The sequence below is a fragment of the Equus przewalskii genome, chromosome 32 (assembly GCF_037783145.1).
Source record: "Equus przewalskii isolate Varuska chromosome 32, EquPr2, whole genome shotgun sequence".
NCBI lineage: Eukaryota > Metazoa > Chordata > Mammalia > Perissodactyla > Equidae > Equus > Equus przewalskii.
In genome coordinates, this window is record NC_091862.1 from 19,188,369 (window position 1) to 19,207,941 (window position 19,573).

At 37.8% G+C, this 19,573-nt stretch overlaps 1 protein-coding gene across 5 annotated transcripts in view; it reads right to left on the reverse strand.

Moving 5' to 3' along the window:
• The window catches only part of STXBP5 (syntaxin binding protein 5), a 167,304-nt gene that overhangs the window by 130,484 nt on the left and 17,247 nt on the right, over window positions 1-19,573 (reverse strand). For all 5 annotated transcript variants that reach the window (XR_011535637.1, XR_011535636.1, XM_008539939.2 and 2 more), the window contains exons 3-4: window positions 8,200-8,281; window positions 5,079-5,179 (exon numbers count right to left, since the gene is read on the reverse strand). Coding sequence is in view for 3 of the 5 variants with exons in the window: in XM_008539939.2 (XP_008538161.1) it covers window positions 5,079-5,179; window positions 8,200-8,281 (183 nt within the window). In the remaining 2 variants the exon portion in view is untranslated. The remainder of the gene's footprint in view (window positions 1-5,078; window positions 5,180-8,199; window positions 8,282-19,573) is intronic.

Genomic DNA, 19,573 nt, shown 5'->3' on the forward strand with positions numbered 1-19,573 from the left:
GCCCTAATCCAATATGACTGATGCGCTCGTAAGAGGAGGAAATGGGGACACAGACACACACAGAGGGAAGACCACGTGAAGAGAGAGGGAGGGATAGGATGCTCGTCTATAAGCCAAGAACAGACAGCAGAAGAAACCAACCCAGCCGGCACCTTGATCTCGGACGTCTAGCCTCCAGAACTGTGAGAAAATCAGCTTCTGTTGTCTAAGCCACCTGGTCTGTGGTACTTCTTATGGCAACTCTAGCAAGCCAATACATTCCCCTACCTATGAATATAAACACTCTTCAAGATGCACTGTCTTACTCCCTAAAAATGGCCTGCACTTATCATGTCTCAAAAAGTAGAACTGTATGTTGGAAGTGGAAGAGGGGTAGCTACTGTTAACTTCAAGCTCAGAACTGTCTACAATTTAAATAGATTTGATATAGTTAACGTCATCGGCTCTAATGATTTTCCTTTTTCAATTAGTTGTTTCTATAAAGAACCGCCTAAGACAAATCTCTGGTTTAGTTAATGCAGATATTTCCAGTTACAAAATTATTACCTTAAGTAAATCCAATATATTAAAAAAAAAACAGCTATATAGGTGATTTCTATGTACTAAATACTGTTTTAAGTGCTTTATACATACTACTTATTTTATACATATTAACTTTAAAATATGAATCTTAGGGTTTTTTAATAATGATCCATTTTACAGATAACAAACTGACACAGTTAATAAGTGACAGGGCTATGAACTAAGACCCAGCTCAGGCAGTTTGGTTCCAGGGTCTGCACTCAGAACCACTATGGTGTACTGCTCCCCAGGTGATAGAGAAAATCATATCTGAAGGTAAGTAACCAACACTGGGAAGGACTAAACTTGACAATGAGTAGAAAGTGGCTGCTAACCACGAGGGCATTCACAAGTTTATGTTATCCCCCAACTCAGAATCATTCTATGGAAACTGAGATACATATTTATTTAACACAAACAAATGTCATTTTATTGGGCATCTGGGAAGCTAAGCTTGTCTTAACTTTGACTAAGATCCTAACGGCAAGGTCCCAGTCTGTCTTGTTTCCAAATGCAAGCTCAGCAGCCAACATGACAAATTAGGAAACCCACACACAAGGCAGTAAAGTAATACACCCAAGTTCATAGCGAAACCAAGACTTGAGACTCCAATTTATCTATTTTTTCTTAAACAGCATAAAGTGAAATCATATCAAAATACCCACATTATGTGGTTGCACACAATGTGAATGTACCTAACATAACTGAACTATATGTACACTTAAAAATGGTTAAAATAGTAAATTTTATTTTTATTTTAGCACAATTAAAAAAATTAAAACTAGAAAAAATCCACATTATGAAAAAATACAATTTAAATCACTACAGATAATTACATTTATATAAATTTCCACTAAAATAAGAAAATTTGACCACTTATGAAAATGAGGGAATAAAACCTAAGTTTAAATTATTTAACAATGGTTCGGAATGTAATGAATTACCCTGTATAAACTTTTTATATTTTTCTTACCTTTCCTACTTTCAGAAATATAAGTGCAAATAGCATAAAAGTGAAACAGTAACTCAACTATTAAGTTAGTGCCAACCGCCTGAGGACGGAGGGCAACACTGACCAGGCTACTGCTTACTGTACCGCAATGGCGACAGCAAAAATAAGCAGCAGTCGGGGCGTCAGTATTAAATATTCACAAACAGTCCAGCTTTCCCTCTTCCTGGTTATACGACTGAAACTAGGGCTGGCCATGTGGCTTGCTCTGGCCCGGGAAACGAGAGCAGAGAAAGATGTATCACTTCCAGGCAGAAACTTGAAGGGCCAACATGTGCGCCGCCACATTCTCTACTATGTAGAGAATACGCAGAGCAGTGATTCTCTACTATGGTGACCGGCAATATTGTAAAGACTGGCTGTTCCTTAGCCAGGATTCTGGAATAAAGACGATAATGAAAAGGAAGAGTTCCAGCAAACCCACAGAGGACATATAGCATTAGCAAAAATAAACTGTTGCTAGACTAAGTCATTAAGATTTTGAGAGTGTTTGTTACCACAGCATAACTCAGGCTATCCTGACTGCTACAGATATAATCACTGAATGGAAAGCAGTTGTAGAAAGAAAAGGATGGATTCCTACAAATGAGAAGGACAGGATTTTGTCCCTCTGCCTGCCTGGGCAGCCATGCCAACAGAAAGCTTCCATCAGGGTACAGAGTACAGGGCACATGGGAACTCCTGAACGACACAGAGCTCAGGGTGAGAGGCAGAACCAGCCTTGCTGCCGTGGGCAGGGTCCCAGAGCTGGGGGAAAGCCTCACTCCACTTTCCCTCTGAACCTGCAGCCAGGTGCTGAGGAAAACTAAGCTCCTCCCAAATGCCACCCCTCTCCCTGCTGCCATTTGAAGAAGTCTGAACTTTAGTCTGGAGAGAATATAACAAGGGTCATCCATGAGGCCCCACGCCCATTTCTGGGCATTCCACCAGCTGCCATCCAAGTTTGTAGCCATCCCAGAGGACTTCATCCAAAGGAGACACTGAAGGACCAGGTGCTCACGCTACAGTTCAGTTACTGTCGCCTAATGAAGGCCCAAGGGCAGCTGAGCTTTGAACGGACCCCGGGAGTTTCTGGTGGTCAGCCGGGTCTTGTTTACAAATGCATGCTCAGCAGCCAGCACTCAGCTGGCACATAATCAGCTGTCTGTGATTTTCTATCAACTAAATGGGGATAGGACAGAACTCAAAACTAGGAACTTCATCAGTTCATTTCACTTGTAACTTTTAGGACCCACTGCGGACAATCGTGCAGGTTGTGCCCTACCTAACAGCACCCAACCAAGGAGGGGGTGGTGGACTCTGTGAGGCTGCAGCCACCAAGAAGGGCGACTTTACTTGTACTTCACACAAAGGCACCTTATAGACTAGCTTACTGTTCCTCACCCACCTTTACCAGAACTTCTGGGAGACTATCGTCAGAAGTACTACAGAGGAGACTCACTCCATATCTGACCATCATCAACTCCTGCCTCTGGGATTCCTCGAGGTTTGATCCTTTCTCCATGAAGATTTACCATGATAACCTGCAGTATATGTGAACTTGGACCACACACTGCCAAATTTCTGTGTTCCGGTGAGGAATACGAAGATGCCACAGGAAAATAAGGTGTCCGAGGTATCCTTCTCCTGGAATTCTACATCCTGGCAGGACCCCTGCAGTGGGTGGTGGTTTAAGAGAACTTCTACAGCGCTACTCTGACCAAATAAAATCATTTAATGTGCTAGAGTCCAGGGTTTCTTAACTCTGACACTACCGATATTTTGGACCAGCTAATTTTTCGTTATGGGGGACTGTCTTGTGCGTCGCATAACACTTGGCAGCATCCTCGGCCTGTATCCACTAGATGCCAGGAGCACTGCTCACCCTCCTCCTCTAATTATGACAACAAAAAAATGTCTCCAGACACTGTCAAACACTTCCTAGGGGATAAAATCACACCAGGTTGACAACTACTCAGCCAGATCCACATTTCCACTTCCAGCAGGTGGTGTGAGGCTGACACCAAGAGGACATGTACTGGAACCCAGACGCCCATCACTATCTCCACCTGCTCTATGGCAATGAGGCTGACAGAGGGCTCCTCCTGAGATCCCACTGGCAAGCTGACTGAGGAACTCTGCCCAGCAAGTCAAGGGGCTGGCCCTCGTCCCAACAGGTAGAAAAGAACTAAACCCTGACTTTTTGCTTGCTCTTCTTCCCTGATCTCACCCCTCCCTTCTTCCATTAACTCCTCCTTCACCTCTGCCCTTCTCCTAGGAGAACCGTGATTCAACTAAAGCCACTTAGATGACTTTATTTTTCCCATACAAGATACAGTCCAATAGCAAACTTTGCTACTGACCCCTGCCAGCTCTGGTCTCTGTCCCCCATACAATGCAGGCATGCCCTGGTGTTGGCTAGAGAAGTCTGAACTGCTATGTTCCCAGCAACCTCTTTAGCTTGCATACTCAGAGGGCCATTGTGGGCAGAAGCCCAGACTCACAGACTGACCTGTTTATATAACCTGAACAGATTGACACTTATCAAAGCAGGAACACAGCCTGAGCCTTGCACATGGTCATGGCCTGAAGACACTAACTCCACTGCATTTAGATACTATCTAGACCCAGATTCCTTAACCTTGACACACACACACACACACACATATATATGTACACACTCATATACTCACATACATCTATACACACACACATACACATACATATTTACATATACAAATAAAAAATATATCCCACAAGCAATGCGGGGGAGTAGGGACTATATTCTTTACTCATATTTCATACCAAAATAACTTCCACGTGAATCAAAGATTAAGCATTAAAAAAGCAACTTTGAGAATATTATAAAAAAAGAGAATATTTAATAAAATTGGGGTGAAAAAGGCCTCTCCAATCAAAGCACAAAACTCCTAAGTCATATAACAGATTTCTGTGACCAAGCTGTTCCTCTTCTACAAATTTCTCTCGCAGATTTGTGTAAGCGGACAAAGACATACGTAAGATAATATCACAACAGAGCAGAATGAGGAGCAGACTTAAGACGATATAAATGTGCACTGCTGAAGACTGAGTGAATAAATTATAGCCCTCCCAGGCAATGGAATATCACGCAGTTATGAAAATTACTAAGGAAGATTTAAACGTGCCAATATGAAACAATCTATCAGATATAGGGTTAAATGAACACAAGTTACAGAAATAATACACAATGCATTCCCTTTTATGAAAAAAAGGGAGCTTTATAGAGATTTTTGCTTATATATACAGACTGCAATTATTTCCATGAGGACACAAAAGAAGTTTATGTGGTTGCCTCTGGAGAGGAAGATGGGTACGGAAATGCAGGAAACTTGCTTTTTACTGCGTAACTTTTGAAGTTTTGAATTACTTTTTAGATTATTCATAAAGTCCATCACAAAAAATAAAATCAAAGAATAAAGTTCAAAGAAAATGTTTCAAAACAGAATAGCAAATATCCTATATATAGGATAACTGAATGAGTTCTTACCTTTCTCTGCAAAATTTAAGTGAATGTAGTATGGCAGGTCTCTTTTGACGTAAATTCCACAAATGTAAGGTGTCGTCAGCCAAGGCACTGACAAGAGCTCCCTTAAAAACAGAGTGTAAGATATTTTATACAGAACACATTTTATAAACATTAAAGCTACTAAACAGCTGCCAAAAAACTCCACCCCAAATTTCAGAACTTTATGCCAATAAATTTAGTTTTGAGAAACATTTGCCTCACCCAAAGTCTAAAGAGATGTAAAAGAGTGTCTTGTGTGTCTGTGTGTAAAAAAGGTTTTAACTTCTTCAATAATTTAAAGTCTAATTTAGTATCTTATAAACTACAACTATACTAGGATCTAGTTGGATATTATAGCTGATAACTAGCTATGTAAAATTAGAGGTCGGACTGTATGTTTCTTGGTCACTACTGTACACACTTCCTTGACTAAAAGAGCAAGATATGCTGTGAAGAAACCTTCCCATTTTATTTGGCTTAACACAAATCCTTACGAACGTACTAGGCCCCAAACCTAATTCTACCACTAGAATAATACGGAAAATAAAGATAGCATTCAGCACTCTGTAACTTCAATGTCCAAAGGGTTGAAAAATATGACTAGTTTAGAAAGTTAAAACATCTGATACTATTAAATACTATCAAGTATGGAGAAGAACATCTCTGGGAACATGTGAGAACCACGCAGGGGCTCAGCCTCACCCCAGAGAATCAGAATTTTCAGAGGAAGGACTTGTGCAGGAGTACTTTTTTTAATATCCAGAGGTGATTCTGATGTATGACAGGATTAAGAATCTCTAGACTAAGGTTGATTTATTAGGATATATGAACGTTTTTCCTCAAAGCAGTCAGATATCCTTCATCTACACTGAGAGAATAAGACAAAAGATGCAACATGAAGAATTTATGTTAATTTCAAAATGGATTTGCCATTCCAATCCTTTCAGTTACTATGAGAAATCTTAAAATATCCTTTTAAAATAAGAGTTTCTCATTTATCCAAGAGGATTCCAATAGCTTTGAAGACAAAATTTACATTAAACGTTCTCTGGAAGTCCTTTCCACCTTCGAAACTCTATTGTGTAGCTCCTACATAAAGTCCACACCCTCCCTTTCACTAGAAAGCATCCTCTTATCTGTATCACTCTAAACCAGAGAAACTCAAAAGACTCAGAGCATTAAAGGTTTGTACTCTTCATTCTTCTTTCCACAAGTGTTTCAGACCACGCCGTCTTCTTTCTCAAGATGTTTGCCCCATCTTAAAATCTCAAGTAAGAGGAGACGTAGAGCCAAAATGGCAACAATAGGTGACCCCTCCCATGGTGGCTTCTTTACCTACATGTGATTTCCCTGAACTGAAGGGACACAGCTACTCCCAACTGTCAGATTTCCACAGCCACCCCCATTTAAATACTCATGTTTTGCTATGCATTTTTTAAAATAGCAACACCGTTTTAAAGTATTTAAAATGTAACACTTAAGCATGTAAGACAAAATAGTCACATCAAAGAACTCTATGATGAATCCTACTGAAGAGAAAAGAATTTCTATAACATGAGTAACAGCAGCATAAATTATTTAAGATTTTTAAAATTTAGGGGTATCAGTTATCAATTTGCAATGTTATTTACATAGGCTCACGTACTGCTGTAAAAAGATAATCTTAACACCAGTATCGAGATGGAGAGCAGCTCAGTGGTTGCCGGGGATTAGGGGCTGAGAGCAGGAGGGGGTGTAATTATAAAGGGTCAGCCTGAGGAAATTCATTTACAGTGATGGAGCTGATATGTGTCTTGTTTGTGGCGAATCTATAGATGTGATGAAACTGCAGGACACTGCATACACACACACACACACACACACACACACACACAAAATGAGTGCTTGTAGAAACTGGTAAATCTAAATAAGGTCTGCAGTCTAGTTAACAGAGTATTGTGCTGACGTCATTCTCCAGGTCTGACATTGTACTACTGTCATACAAAATGCTATCATCGGAAGAAGGGTACACAGGACCTCTCTATCTTGAAACTTACTGTGAGTCTACTTCATAATAAAAAATTTGTAAAAACAGGAAAAACAATGAGTCTTTACACACAGGTTCAACAACTTTCTATATTGTGATTTTTTTTGTACTTTAACACTTTACAATGCTTAATATACGGTTATACACAAAGGCCACAGTTCTACACAGAAGTTTTTTTTAAAAAAACTTCCTCTGATCCTGAAAAATCTATACAATTATATATTATTTGGATCATAATTTTACTGAATTTTTTACATTATCATCTTCAGCTCTTTACACCCACGATTCCTCTTAAATCCTCTGATATGAAGAAAACTATCAAAAGCCAGAGGTATCAAGTATTTTTTCTCTCATATATATTAAGAATTAATTCCATGAATCCCCACGACTTAGGGGCAAAAAGAATGTCCACAAACTATCCTCCCATCTAAGAAGAGCAGAGCCTTTTCTGGAGGGACGTCCTTCCTCCTTCCATGACCAGCTTTTCCTGCCTGTTGCCACTTGCAGTGAACATCTGTTCTCAGAGCTCCTAAGGCTTTTACGAAACCTGCAAACACATTGTTTCCTCTGCTGATAAAATGGTGTTTCCTCTAGCTCCTTCCATACTTTATACTTTATCAACAAAGGAAGGCATCATCAATTACTTCAACCAGTAAAGGACACAGAACTCTTTGGACACTAACCACTTTCTAATGGATTTTAGTTTCCTGTTTATATTTCAAAACGACTCATTAGAGAAGTATATTTTGTTACTTATAATAAACTCAATGTTTAAAAAAAATTTTAATTTAGATTTTTATATGTTACTTAACTTTCAATATCCCTGAAATAAAATGTAAATGCAGCACCTTGTACCAAAAAAAGATTTACCCTACACCATTCTATGTGCAACACTGTTTCTGAGAAACATCTTCCATTATTTATGCAACTGTCCATGACGATGCCCTAAATTACTATCTCTGGCCTGAGATTCATTTTTGTTCAAATATTTAAACATGAATGCACGCAAGATTTCTCAAAGACAAGATGTGGCCCTACTCCACACATAAGTAGGAGAGATTAAAGCAATTCACTAACCTCATTAATCAGGAACTGGAGCTGGATTACCGCAGCTCCACTCTCATGCTGACAATAACACTCTACTCCTGGACGACCAAAGCTGTCATTAATTCCATTAAGGAGTTTACGGTATGTGTGGGCTTTTTATGCAAATTGATAAGTTATATATTACACAAATATTTCAACACAGGCTATTTACTGATGTTGACATTTAGAGGTAGGTTTATTACACGTCAATCTAACCAGCTAGTTTCTGCTGATAATCACAAAGCTCAGACACCACAGGTCTAAAAGAAATGAGACAACTGTTCCTTCTAGAAAAAGAAAAATGAAGTATTAAAAACAGCAACATTCAAAACCAAGGTAATATACAGTTAATACACTTTACTCTGGCCCAATTTTTTTTCTTTCACTTAAAATAAAAAGAGGAGAAGAGGTAGTTGATCTGTCCAGCATCTGATTCTGCCCAAGTCAGCAAATCTGAAAAGTAGACAAGCGTCATTGTGGAATACTGCTTTTCGAAACGATAACCTTTTTACTGGCATTTTTCATTCCTGTAGAGTCATTTTTAAATAGTGTAGGCTAAAAATGTAATGAAGAAACACATAACTATGTTTCTAAGTGTGGCTTGATGTCTTATCACCAATGAATATATCAAGAGACTTGATTACAGATGAATAAGCAAATTTCTACAAATCTACATATAATAAGCAAACACAGCATTTTCTATGTATTAGGCATTATATTAAACATGTTATACATATTAAGTTATTTAATCCTCATAACCCATGAAGAATACATTATTCCCGCTATATGAACACATAAGGGAACTGAAGCACAGAGAAATTAAGTAACTTGCCCCAAGTCACCCAGCTAGAAAGCAGCAGAGACGGAATTTGAATAAGCATTCTGGCTCAAGAGCCTATACTCTTAATTAATAAAGTATGCTAGTAAAGAACAAAACAAAACGCACCTGAATACTTATAGAACTCACTACGGGCTGTTAGATGCTTTTTACCTTCACAAACTTGAAATTAGGAGTTAGGTGTTTTAACATGGTGCTGTACTAATCTGCTTTTCATTAGTTAAATATTAATAGAAAATAGAAGGCTAAATCTAGAAATAAAATTCAACAGGATTTAATAAAATTACAGTCCTTTTTAAACAAACCCACATTCAGGTGTGTGACTCTGTATTCTATTAGTACCTGTCTTAGGGTTCTTCTTAACTAAAAATAATTGCACCATAGGTTAAATTCCTATTTTCTACGCATTTTTTCCTTTGGATTTCTAGAACTCTTTCCAGGTGATATTTATTTCCAATGGATTTTTTTCATTTATTACTAGCAATTAACTCTATTATTTTATAAACTAATAGACTAATTGAGCATGTTTCACTGATAGTATCCTACTTTTTAAACACCTGCAATTACTATTATTAGCAGCAGCAGCGGTAGTATTTTTTGCTCCATCAATTGCTCAAATGCAACTACAGGAAGCAAGATCCCACAATGCTAGGACCAGCGCTCGGTAGAGCCAAATTACACCCCTTCAGGCCAAAGAAAGAAATGCCCAGGCCTCTGTTCATCCACGTCCTACGTCAGACACCTGCTACGCAGTAAAGGGAGTTTAATTCTAATCATTGCAGTTAAAGTATTCTTTCTGGCACCAATTAGCACAGTCCGTAATTCCCATTTTATGTGAATGGAGTAAAACTTCTCCTATCTGATCAGAACAGAACTGATAACTATGTTAATAAAAAAATACAAGATATTGTGGAGAATCATAAAAATTGTATTTACCTTACATATTATTTTATCACAAAACATATACAATTTTGTTAATCTCTTGATATTAGCCAAAGACATTTTAAGTATGGATCTATTAAATAGAGTTCAGAGCTGTTTTTCTTGCATAAAACATAACCATAACTACCTACGTATAAGATTTCCAGTTTAATTTTTTTAACAGAACTTTAAAGATACTGCCAATGCAATCTAGGTGCAGAATTCACAGTGGGATTTTTCCAGTTGTCTACTGTTATCTCACCCACACAGCATCAGAGGGGAAATTTTAAGCGACTGACCTTCATGAAGTCTTTCCAAAGCACTCATCTCAGATTATTATACCTCTCGACTTGCATTCATATTTCAGCAGTTTATATATTATTAAAATGAATTATTTGATTATGATATCAAATATAACAGGCATAAACAGATTTGGGAATACACAAAACTGATTCTTAGTTAGTAAATAATAAGTAAACAGCTCTCTCTACTAATTTGGGCCTCCTGGGAAATAATGTACTGGTCTTGAAACTTCAGTATGCTGTGGCCATCAACGCTTTATTCACAGAGAATGAAAACTATCTGTAAATCCAGAAAGTCAGTTACAGGGAGGCCAAGAAAGGTTTTATTCTTACAGTATGTATGGCACTGCGTTCCAGACAAAAGTGTTCTTTTTTATGACATTAATATTAATATATTCACCTTATGTCCAGCTAAAATGATAACTATATTTACTTAATGTAATAATAAGAACCGCTTACTCTCTACTAAGTTTCAGGCACTGTCTTAAATACATAAATGTACTCAATCCTCACAGCTGATTCTGAAAGGTAGTTATTATCCATATTTTACAGACGATAATTCTGAGGCTCAGAGGAGTGATTTTTCTCAACGTTACTACTGATTTCTTCCCTTTCCCTCTGGACAAGGTTGTCCTATGACGCAGCTGCAGCCTGCCCTGATGGACCCTAACACTAAAAACGCCCTATGGAGTGGGGAAAAAACTCATAGTAAATCATTCCTTCATAACAACGAAAAGTTTAAAATTAAATTTTAAAGGACAGATATGCTTCTATATAATCAAGAGACAGCAGTGTGGCAAGAACACAGATTTCAGAGCGAGCCGTTCCCCCTCCCGCGGGTGTCACACCCGGCCCTGCTGCAGGCTCGCTGTAGCTCGGGCGCCCGAGAGGCCTGGAGGGGCATCTTTTTTGTCTTGTTGTTGTTGTTACTGAGGTGCCCCAGGAACTTCTGAGGCCTCTCCTTCCAAGCCAGTTCACACGCCGCCGCCGCCGCCATCACTTGCCAGGATCTGAGGACAGCCATTACACCTCTCAACATCCTTCTCTGTAAAGGGCAGAGACCCATCTCCTTTAGCTTGTGGAACCGTGGTGACAACTAAAATTATACAGAGTGTACTCACCAAATGGTGGCCATTATCATCATTTAATGGAATGTATTCATTACTTTAACAAGAACTAATGTTACCTTACTGTGGACATAACATTATAGCACAGGGAAATATCAACTTTGAATATATTAGATCACAAAACAGCATGTCACAGACACAAATATTCATATCCTTCATACCTACAGTGAGTACTGCTTCTTGCATATACGGTTCATCCTAAAATTGTCAGCACTGAGAGTTAACAGTTTATTTAGAAAAGGATCAAACTAACAAAGTTCTCCTTGGTCAATTATCCCCACTTATTGTGGCTGTGTTCAATTAAATGATGAATCAAAGCGTCTGAAATTAAAATGAAGAAAACCCAAAAGGAAAGAAATTACATATTGAACAAGTCTACAAAGATATTTGTTAAATGGAGAAATACTCATTTATTATTCTGTCTGCCCTTTTACATACGCGCGAGGCAGCTATAAGGCAAAGCCAAACTGTAAGGCTACACTGAATATTTCTTGGTGTCAACATATCTAGTCTTCTAATTCTGAACCCCAATGCATCCTTTTAAAAATGGTGAGATCTTCCTATCTTGCATATCTTTACTCTCAACTTTTCTACTGCTTGCTTATGAAGAGCTATGATATCTACCTAATCCTACTAGTCATCTTTCTCTCTGGAGTAAACCAATTAATTTATCTGACCTGTGACACATGCCAGATACTTCCTGCACAGCTAGACTCATGCCTTTTGTCCAGACAAGCAGCTCCTGAACTCCACAACTCCTGAAGAGGAGCTGCAGAAGGCGGGAGCAGGGAGCAAAGTCTTTGAACGCAAGTCTTTCAATTTAGACATGATCCTCTAAGTAAGCAACAGGGGGAAAAGTGCTTCAGGAAAAAAAATAACATGATGAAGTTAGAAATTAATGAAGAGTAATCAGGAAGATGTACGCAGGCTAGATAAGCAGAAACAAAGACCAGGGCCAGTAAAACCTTTTATTTTACAAAACTTACCATCAAATTCAAATACAAAATAAATATTCATTCAATTGCCTTAAATGGTTTTTGGGTTTTTTGTTGTCTGGGAAGGGAGGGAGAAAGGAGGAAGCAGCAGGCCTCCTTGCGTCGTCACCATCGTGGCAGTTTAAGGTTTACTGAACACTTAATGTGTGTCAAGCACTCTATATGTGTTACCTCATAAGAGTTCTCTATTACAAGCTCTGTTCTTACAAAAGAGGAATCTCAGGTACAACAAGGTCAAACAACTTGCCCAAGGCCATACAGCCAGTTAGTAGGGAAGCTGGGGTTTGAACCCAGACAGTCTAACTTACTATATATAGGCTAACATACATATATACACACACACACATTTATATGTGTGTGTGTGTATATATATATAAAAATCACCAAGCCTTACTGCACAAAAGAGAGCAGATTTTCACATGTAAATGTCACTTCCTGACTTATTTTAGGTCATTTTAAAACTGGAGAATGAACATAGAGGAAATATAATCACTCCTTGGCATATGAGTACATAATAAAGTCAGACTGGCCTAAAACTATAGAACTGGATTAAATGTAACTTTTAGTAGCAAGTAAACACCATAAAACCAATTAGGCAAAAATATGTCAACCAAAAAAATTTTTTTTTAGACTCATTTTTCTTGTTAGTTCATGGTACTAAATACCTGTTAATTATGATAATGAAGCGCTATGGCCCAGCAGAACAAGCACAAAGCCGGAGCTCTGGGTTCTAATTCTAGCTGAAATTCTGAGACGGCCTCTTTACAAATGCCTTCATGTGTAAAATGATGAGCTGACAAACTTTTTTGAGACTTCACCTCTGTGAGAAGAACAGTTCTTAGCAAAGTTAAATAAGATACTAAAACAAGTAAACAACCCTATCTTCAAAAAACTCACGGAATCAAACACTATAGTAGTAGAATAAAGGACAAAAACTATATGATCATCTCAATGGACACAGGAAAAGCTTTGGACAGAATCCAACACCTTTTCACGATAAAACACTCAAGGAGAAGGGAATTTCCTCAGCGTGACAAAGAGATCTATGAAAAACCCACAGCTGGCATCATACTTAATGCTGAAAGAATAACGGCTTTCCTGCTAAGCTCAGGAAAAAGACAGGATGTCCACTCTCACCATGTCTATTCAACATTATCCAGGATGTGCTGGCCAGGGAAAACAGGCAAGTAAAAGAAATAAAGTGTCCAAATTGGAAGAGAAGAAGTAAAACTTCCTCTATTCATAGATGACATGACCTTGTCTATGGAAGATTCCAAAGAATCCACTAAAAAACTATTAGAACGAATAAATGAGTTCACCAAGGTTGCACAACATAAGATCAATATATGAAAATAAACTGTACTTCTGTACACCGGCAATAAACAATCTGAAAAGTGAAATTAAGAAACTATTCCACTTACAATAACATCACTAAGAATAAAATACTTAGCAATAAATTTATCCAAAGAAATGCAAGACTTGTATACTGAAAACTAAAACACATTGTTGAGACAAGATTTAAGTAAATGGAGAGACATCTTATATTCAGGAAACAGAAGACAATATTGTGAAGATGGCAATATTCACCAAACCGCTCTACAAAACTAACACAGTGTCTATCAGAATCCCAGCTGTTTGCAGAAACTGAGAAGCTGATCCTAGAATTCATCCAGAAATGCTAGGGACCTAGAAAAGCCAAAATAATCTTGACTAAGAAGAACAAAGCTGGAGAACTCACTATTTCCCAATTTCAAAACTCACTACAACATCATAGTACTCAAGATAGCGTGGTATTAGCATAAGGCTAGATATATTGATAAATGGAATGAACCGAGAGTCCCGAAATAAACATTTATGATCAACTGACTTTGACAAGGATGTCAAGACAATTCAATGGAGAAAGAACAGTCTTTTCAACAAATGGTGCTGGGACAACTAAATATCTACACGAGAAAGAATGAATCTGGACCCCTATCTCATTTGTATATACAAATATTAACTCAAAATGGAACAGAGACCTAAATGTAAGAGCTAAAACTATAAAACTCCTAGAAGAAACATAAGAGTAAATCTTCGTGACCTCAGCTAAGACCACGGTTTCTCAGATATAACACCAAAAGCATGAGCCACAAAAGAAAAAAGTAGATAAACTAGACTTCATCAAAATTTTAAAAATTTGTGCTTCAAAGGACACCATCAAGAAAGTGAAAAGACAATCCATAGAATGGGAGAAAATATTTGTGAATCACATATCTCATAAGGATTTAATATCCAGAATATAAAGGGCTTTTACAACTTAACAACAAAAAGATAACCCAATTTAAAAATGGGAAAAGGATATGAACAGACATTTCTCAAAAAAAAAAAGATATGCAAATAGCCAAAAAACACATGAGAAGCTGCTCCACACCATTAGTCATCAGGGAAATGCAAATCAAAACCACAATGAAACAGCACTTCACATCCTCCTGTGTGACTATAATAAAAAAGACAGACCATAACAAGGGGTGGTGAGGAGGTGGAGAAATCAGAACCCTCACTTATCGTTGGTAGGACAGTAAAATGGTGCAGCCACTCTGGAAGATAGATTGGCAATTCCTCTATGTTAAACACAGAGGTACCATATGACTCAGCAATTCCACTCCTAGGAATATAAACAAGAGAAAGGAAAATATACATATACACAAAACTTCCACACAAATGTTCACAGCAGCATTATTCATAAAAGGCAAAAAAAGAAAAATCCAAATGTCCATCAACTGATGACTGCATAATAGGCAGTGTATTTACACAATGGACTATTCAGCCATAAAAAGAAGTTACTAAGGCACGCTACAATATGGATAGCCTTGAAAACACTATGCTGTCATAAAAGACCACATATTACATGATTCCATTTATATGAAATGTCCAGAATAGACAAATCCACAGAAACAGAAAATCGCTAAGTGGTTGTGAAGGACTGAGGGGAGAGGGTAACGGGGAGGACTGCTAACGGGTATGGGGTTTCATAATGGGGTGATGAAAATGTTCTCAAATTGAAAAGTGTTAACGATAGCATAGTTCTGAAAATAATGAAAAGCACTGAGTTGTACACTTTAAAAAGGTGAATTTTATGGTATGTAAAAATATCTCAAAAACCTGTTATTTAAAGAAAAAGAATCAGCTTTTATAATGATAACATAAATAGGCAAAAATAAAAAACTATCATATGAATTTAAGGCAAAAAATGATAGCAATTATTAAGGAAACAAGTTAAAACATATTAGATTCTTAAATACAATTTAAAAATCCCTTTTATCTGGGATTTAAAAATATCTTTCATAAGCAATGAATGAATTTAACTATTTAGCAACCTAAATGAAATGCAGTATTGTAAGAGGAGAGAATAAGACTACAGCTTATCATTTTTACAATTAAGCTTCTTATTTCCTTGTATCCTACACTTAATTTTTTAAAAGTTTTATTTCATTCAAGGTTTAAATGCAGGAAGTATTTAACAGATGAGAAACAACGACGAAAATGCAGTGTTCTCTTAAATGAGAACTTTGATCATACAATGAAATAGTATGGTTTTGGAAATACATATAAACCAGAATCCCCTCGAAATAACCCCTAAAATATACTGATGAAAATTATTCAGGAAATTCCAGTTCAAAATTATAATAATTAAAAAGTAGGGAAAAGAGGCTTTAGTTCAAGATAGTAAGCTGAACAAATATGTTTGCTGTCACTCTGTCCCAAGAACCTATTAAAAAAGTACAGTGAAGATAAAGAACTTGAAAAATATAAGGGAAAAAATATGCAATATAAAGGATTGTTTTAGAAGATGTAATGTTTGACAAGAGAAAAAAAGAAGTAAGAAAAGTTATCAAAGAAGTAACAGAAGAAAATATATTTTCCTTAGGTTCTAAATAACATGGGTCTTCAGATGGAAGTACCCAGAGTGATAAATGAAATAAGACCCACACCTGAATACCCCACTCTCAAATCTTATAGAAGGAACACTTCAAAAGAGGACCCTATAGTTTACCAAGCCAGACCTGGCGGCGCTGTAGTTAAGAGCCGGTGCTCTCAACACTGTGGCCTGGATTTCCGGGGTTCGGTTCCTGATCAGGAAACCACACCACCCAGCTGTTGGCTGTCATACTGTGGTGGCTGCATGTTGCTGTGATGCTGAAAGCTCTGCCACCAGAATTTCAAATACCAGCAGGGTCACCCATGGTGGACGGGTTTCAGAGCCTAAGACAGACTAGGAGGAAAGACCTGGACACCCACTTCCGAACCATATGAATAGCCGTGGAGCACAGTCTGGTACAGCACTGCAAGGGGAGAGGATGGTGCAAACTGGGCAGGGTTCCGCTCTGCTGTCCACTGGGTCACTAGGAGTCAGAACTGACTCAACGGCACTAACAACAACATAGGCTGCTAGGAAAAAAAAAAAACCAAAGAGGTCACCTGCAAAGGAATGACGATCTAATTGACAAACTTCTCCTAAATAACACCAGTTGCTAGAAAACAGTGAAGCAACGCCCTCGAGAGTTATGAGGTAAAGCATTTCAATTTAGAACTCTCCATTCACTCAAACCACTGAAAAAGTTTAATGAGAAAAGAAAGACTTTTAGATAGGCAAGGCCTCAGACATCTTATCCCTTTCTTGGAAAGCCATTTAAGATTGTGCTACAATAAACAGAAGAAGGAAACCAAAAGAAAAAAAAAGCAATGACATGGGATCTAAGAAACAACTTCTCTGGATTGAATTCAATCCAGAGAAAGATGAAGGAAAAGTCCAGGAAGACAGCCACGCAACTGACATAAACAGCACTGGTCCAGACGGGAGAGGGGCAGTGGGGGATGGAGGAATGACAGATATATGAGAGCAAGAGGAATCCACAGATGGGACCCCATCCTTGAGAAGCTGGAGGAATTTAAGCAGGTGATGAAAGCAGCCAACGTGGGGAGGAGGAAAGAAGACAACTGTACAGGAAAGAAAATGCACTCAGAGGATACTACTTAGCTGTAGAATAAAAAATTGTCATAATAGGAAAAATAAGTCATAACACACTTTCAACTTTTAGAATCAAACAAAAAGTTTATATTAACATACATGACAGCTACTGGGAAAGGAAATGAGGAAGGAGAAGGAAATAAATATGGAAAGAGTGATGGGCTAATATTTTCACTGTACAAAGTAGGGAGCCAAGAACTAATATGGATAGTTGATGGAGCAAGAAATAAACAACTATAATACAGTTATGGAAAGTTACAAAGGTAACCAAGAGAGAAAGTAAAAATAGCGGCATGACTATATTGGGAGGGGAGGGGAGATATGAATCAAATACTCATTTTTCAAGGCAGGAAATCAACAGATAATTTCTAAAGTTGATGAACTGAGAAACAGTGGCAAAGCATGTTATTTATACCACCAGCAACAGGACTAGAAACAGTCCCTCTGAGGAGCAGTGGCAGGCCTGGGCACACCAGGGCACACACTGCTACTTTCATCATAACCCCCTCTGTACTACTTACTCTTTAAACCATCTAAGTATCTTTACAAATTTAGTTTCTTTTAATGTGTTTTTAAAGTGGAGAAAACCCACGTACCATTAGGAAACTCATTTGGGTTTACTTCATTATGTCACTATACTCATCTAAATGACACCTCAGCAACACAGAAAAAGTGAATTGAAAGCCCCTCTAGATCCACACCAAGGAGAACCTTGTCTTCATGCCATCTTATATTCTGGAACAATAGACCACTTGCCTGCTCTACCTCTCTTCTCCATAACCAGTTTCTTTCCAACTCTACCTTCTTGCATTCTTATTTTACAGATTTGGGTGGCAACAATAATGGGCAAATTAAGGGGGGAAAAAGCAAAGCTTCTTGTACTAAAGATCCTTCTTTGTCTCCATGTTTTCCTATCTTGTAGCTGCTAAAAGGTAAAGGTGGCAAGCAATCAAATGATATTCCTTAACCCTGTTTGCTGAACCAGTTCCTTTAATTTTTCTTCATTGCGGACTTTAGTAGGTATTGGGGATATAAGTCATAGTCCCTGTTCTCAGAAGTCTTAAAGTCTACTAACAGAAGTATAAAAGCAATATAGCAGTTAGGTGCACAGATACTCCCAAATAGTGTTCATTTTGTAGGATGAGAATTTAGCTTGAAAAGAAAAAATATTTTCCAATTATTTTCACCATCGTCAGTTCATTTAGGGGTTAGCCTGTCTTTCTTACACTATTCTATGTCCTCGCTGTTCTTTTGTTTTCCTCCTTGCTTATTATATAGCCATACTGGATTCTGTACATATTTCCTTGTTTCCTTCAAAGGGATCATCTGTGACTGAATTATAAGATTATTTTTAAAAGCCTTCCACATAGGCTATCTAGACTATTAAGTCTCAGGTAATAGGAACATGGTGATCTTCTCTCGTCAGCCCAAGAGCCTGGCGAAGTGCTTGGCACATAGTAGGCACTCGATAAATATGAATGAATGAATGAATGAATAAACTTTTTCTAAATCTAAGAAAAATGTTTATGTCCAGTCATATCTTTTCAGGTAAAATTAGCTCACTTTTCAGAAAGCCAACAAAAAGTGTAGGGTAGTAGAAAGATGTTCTAGTTCTGCCTCTATCAGGGGATTGGACTAGATCGTTTCCAGGGTCCATTATAGCTCTTAATATCCCAAGAATCTACAAATCCAGCCTATTTGTTTTACCTTCCAATCATCTGTTAGGTTGGTATTGCAGTCACAGCATAGTTCCTCTTAATGCTTATGCTTCCTTCCGGGATTTCTACTGCACTGTCAGCAAAGTAGAATAAAAAAATAGTAAAAGAAGCAGGCAATGGGAACCCAGCCAGTGATAAGTTCTGAAAGAACAGCTCCTAGGCAAGTTTTCATTCCTGTCACGACACTGTGTATTATACACATATTCTGACAAACTCTACTTCCATGAAGAATGTGATAATATCCAAGATTGGTATATACTTAGTAAATTATTAAGATTTTTAAACGCTTATGTAGCTCCTCAGAGAATCTGTTCATCAATCCGTGTCCATGAGGAAAAGGCAAAGAAAGGACAGGCATTATTCCAACCTCTACAGAAGTGACATATTCAGTTTTCCAATCTAGGAATGGAAGATTGGAGTACGTATAAAATGGAAAGCAACTGGAGACCTTCGATA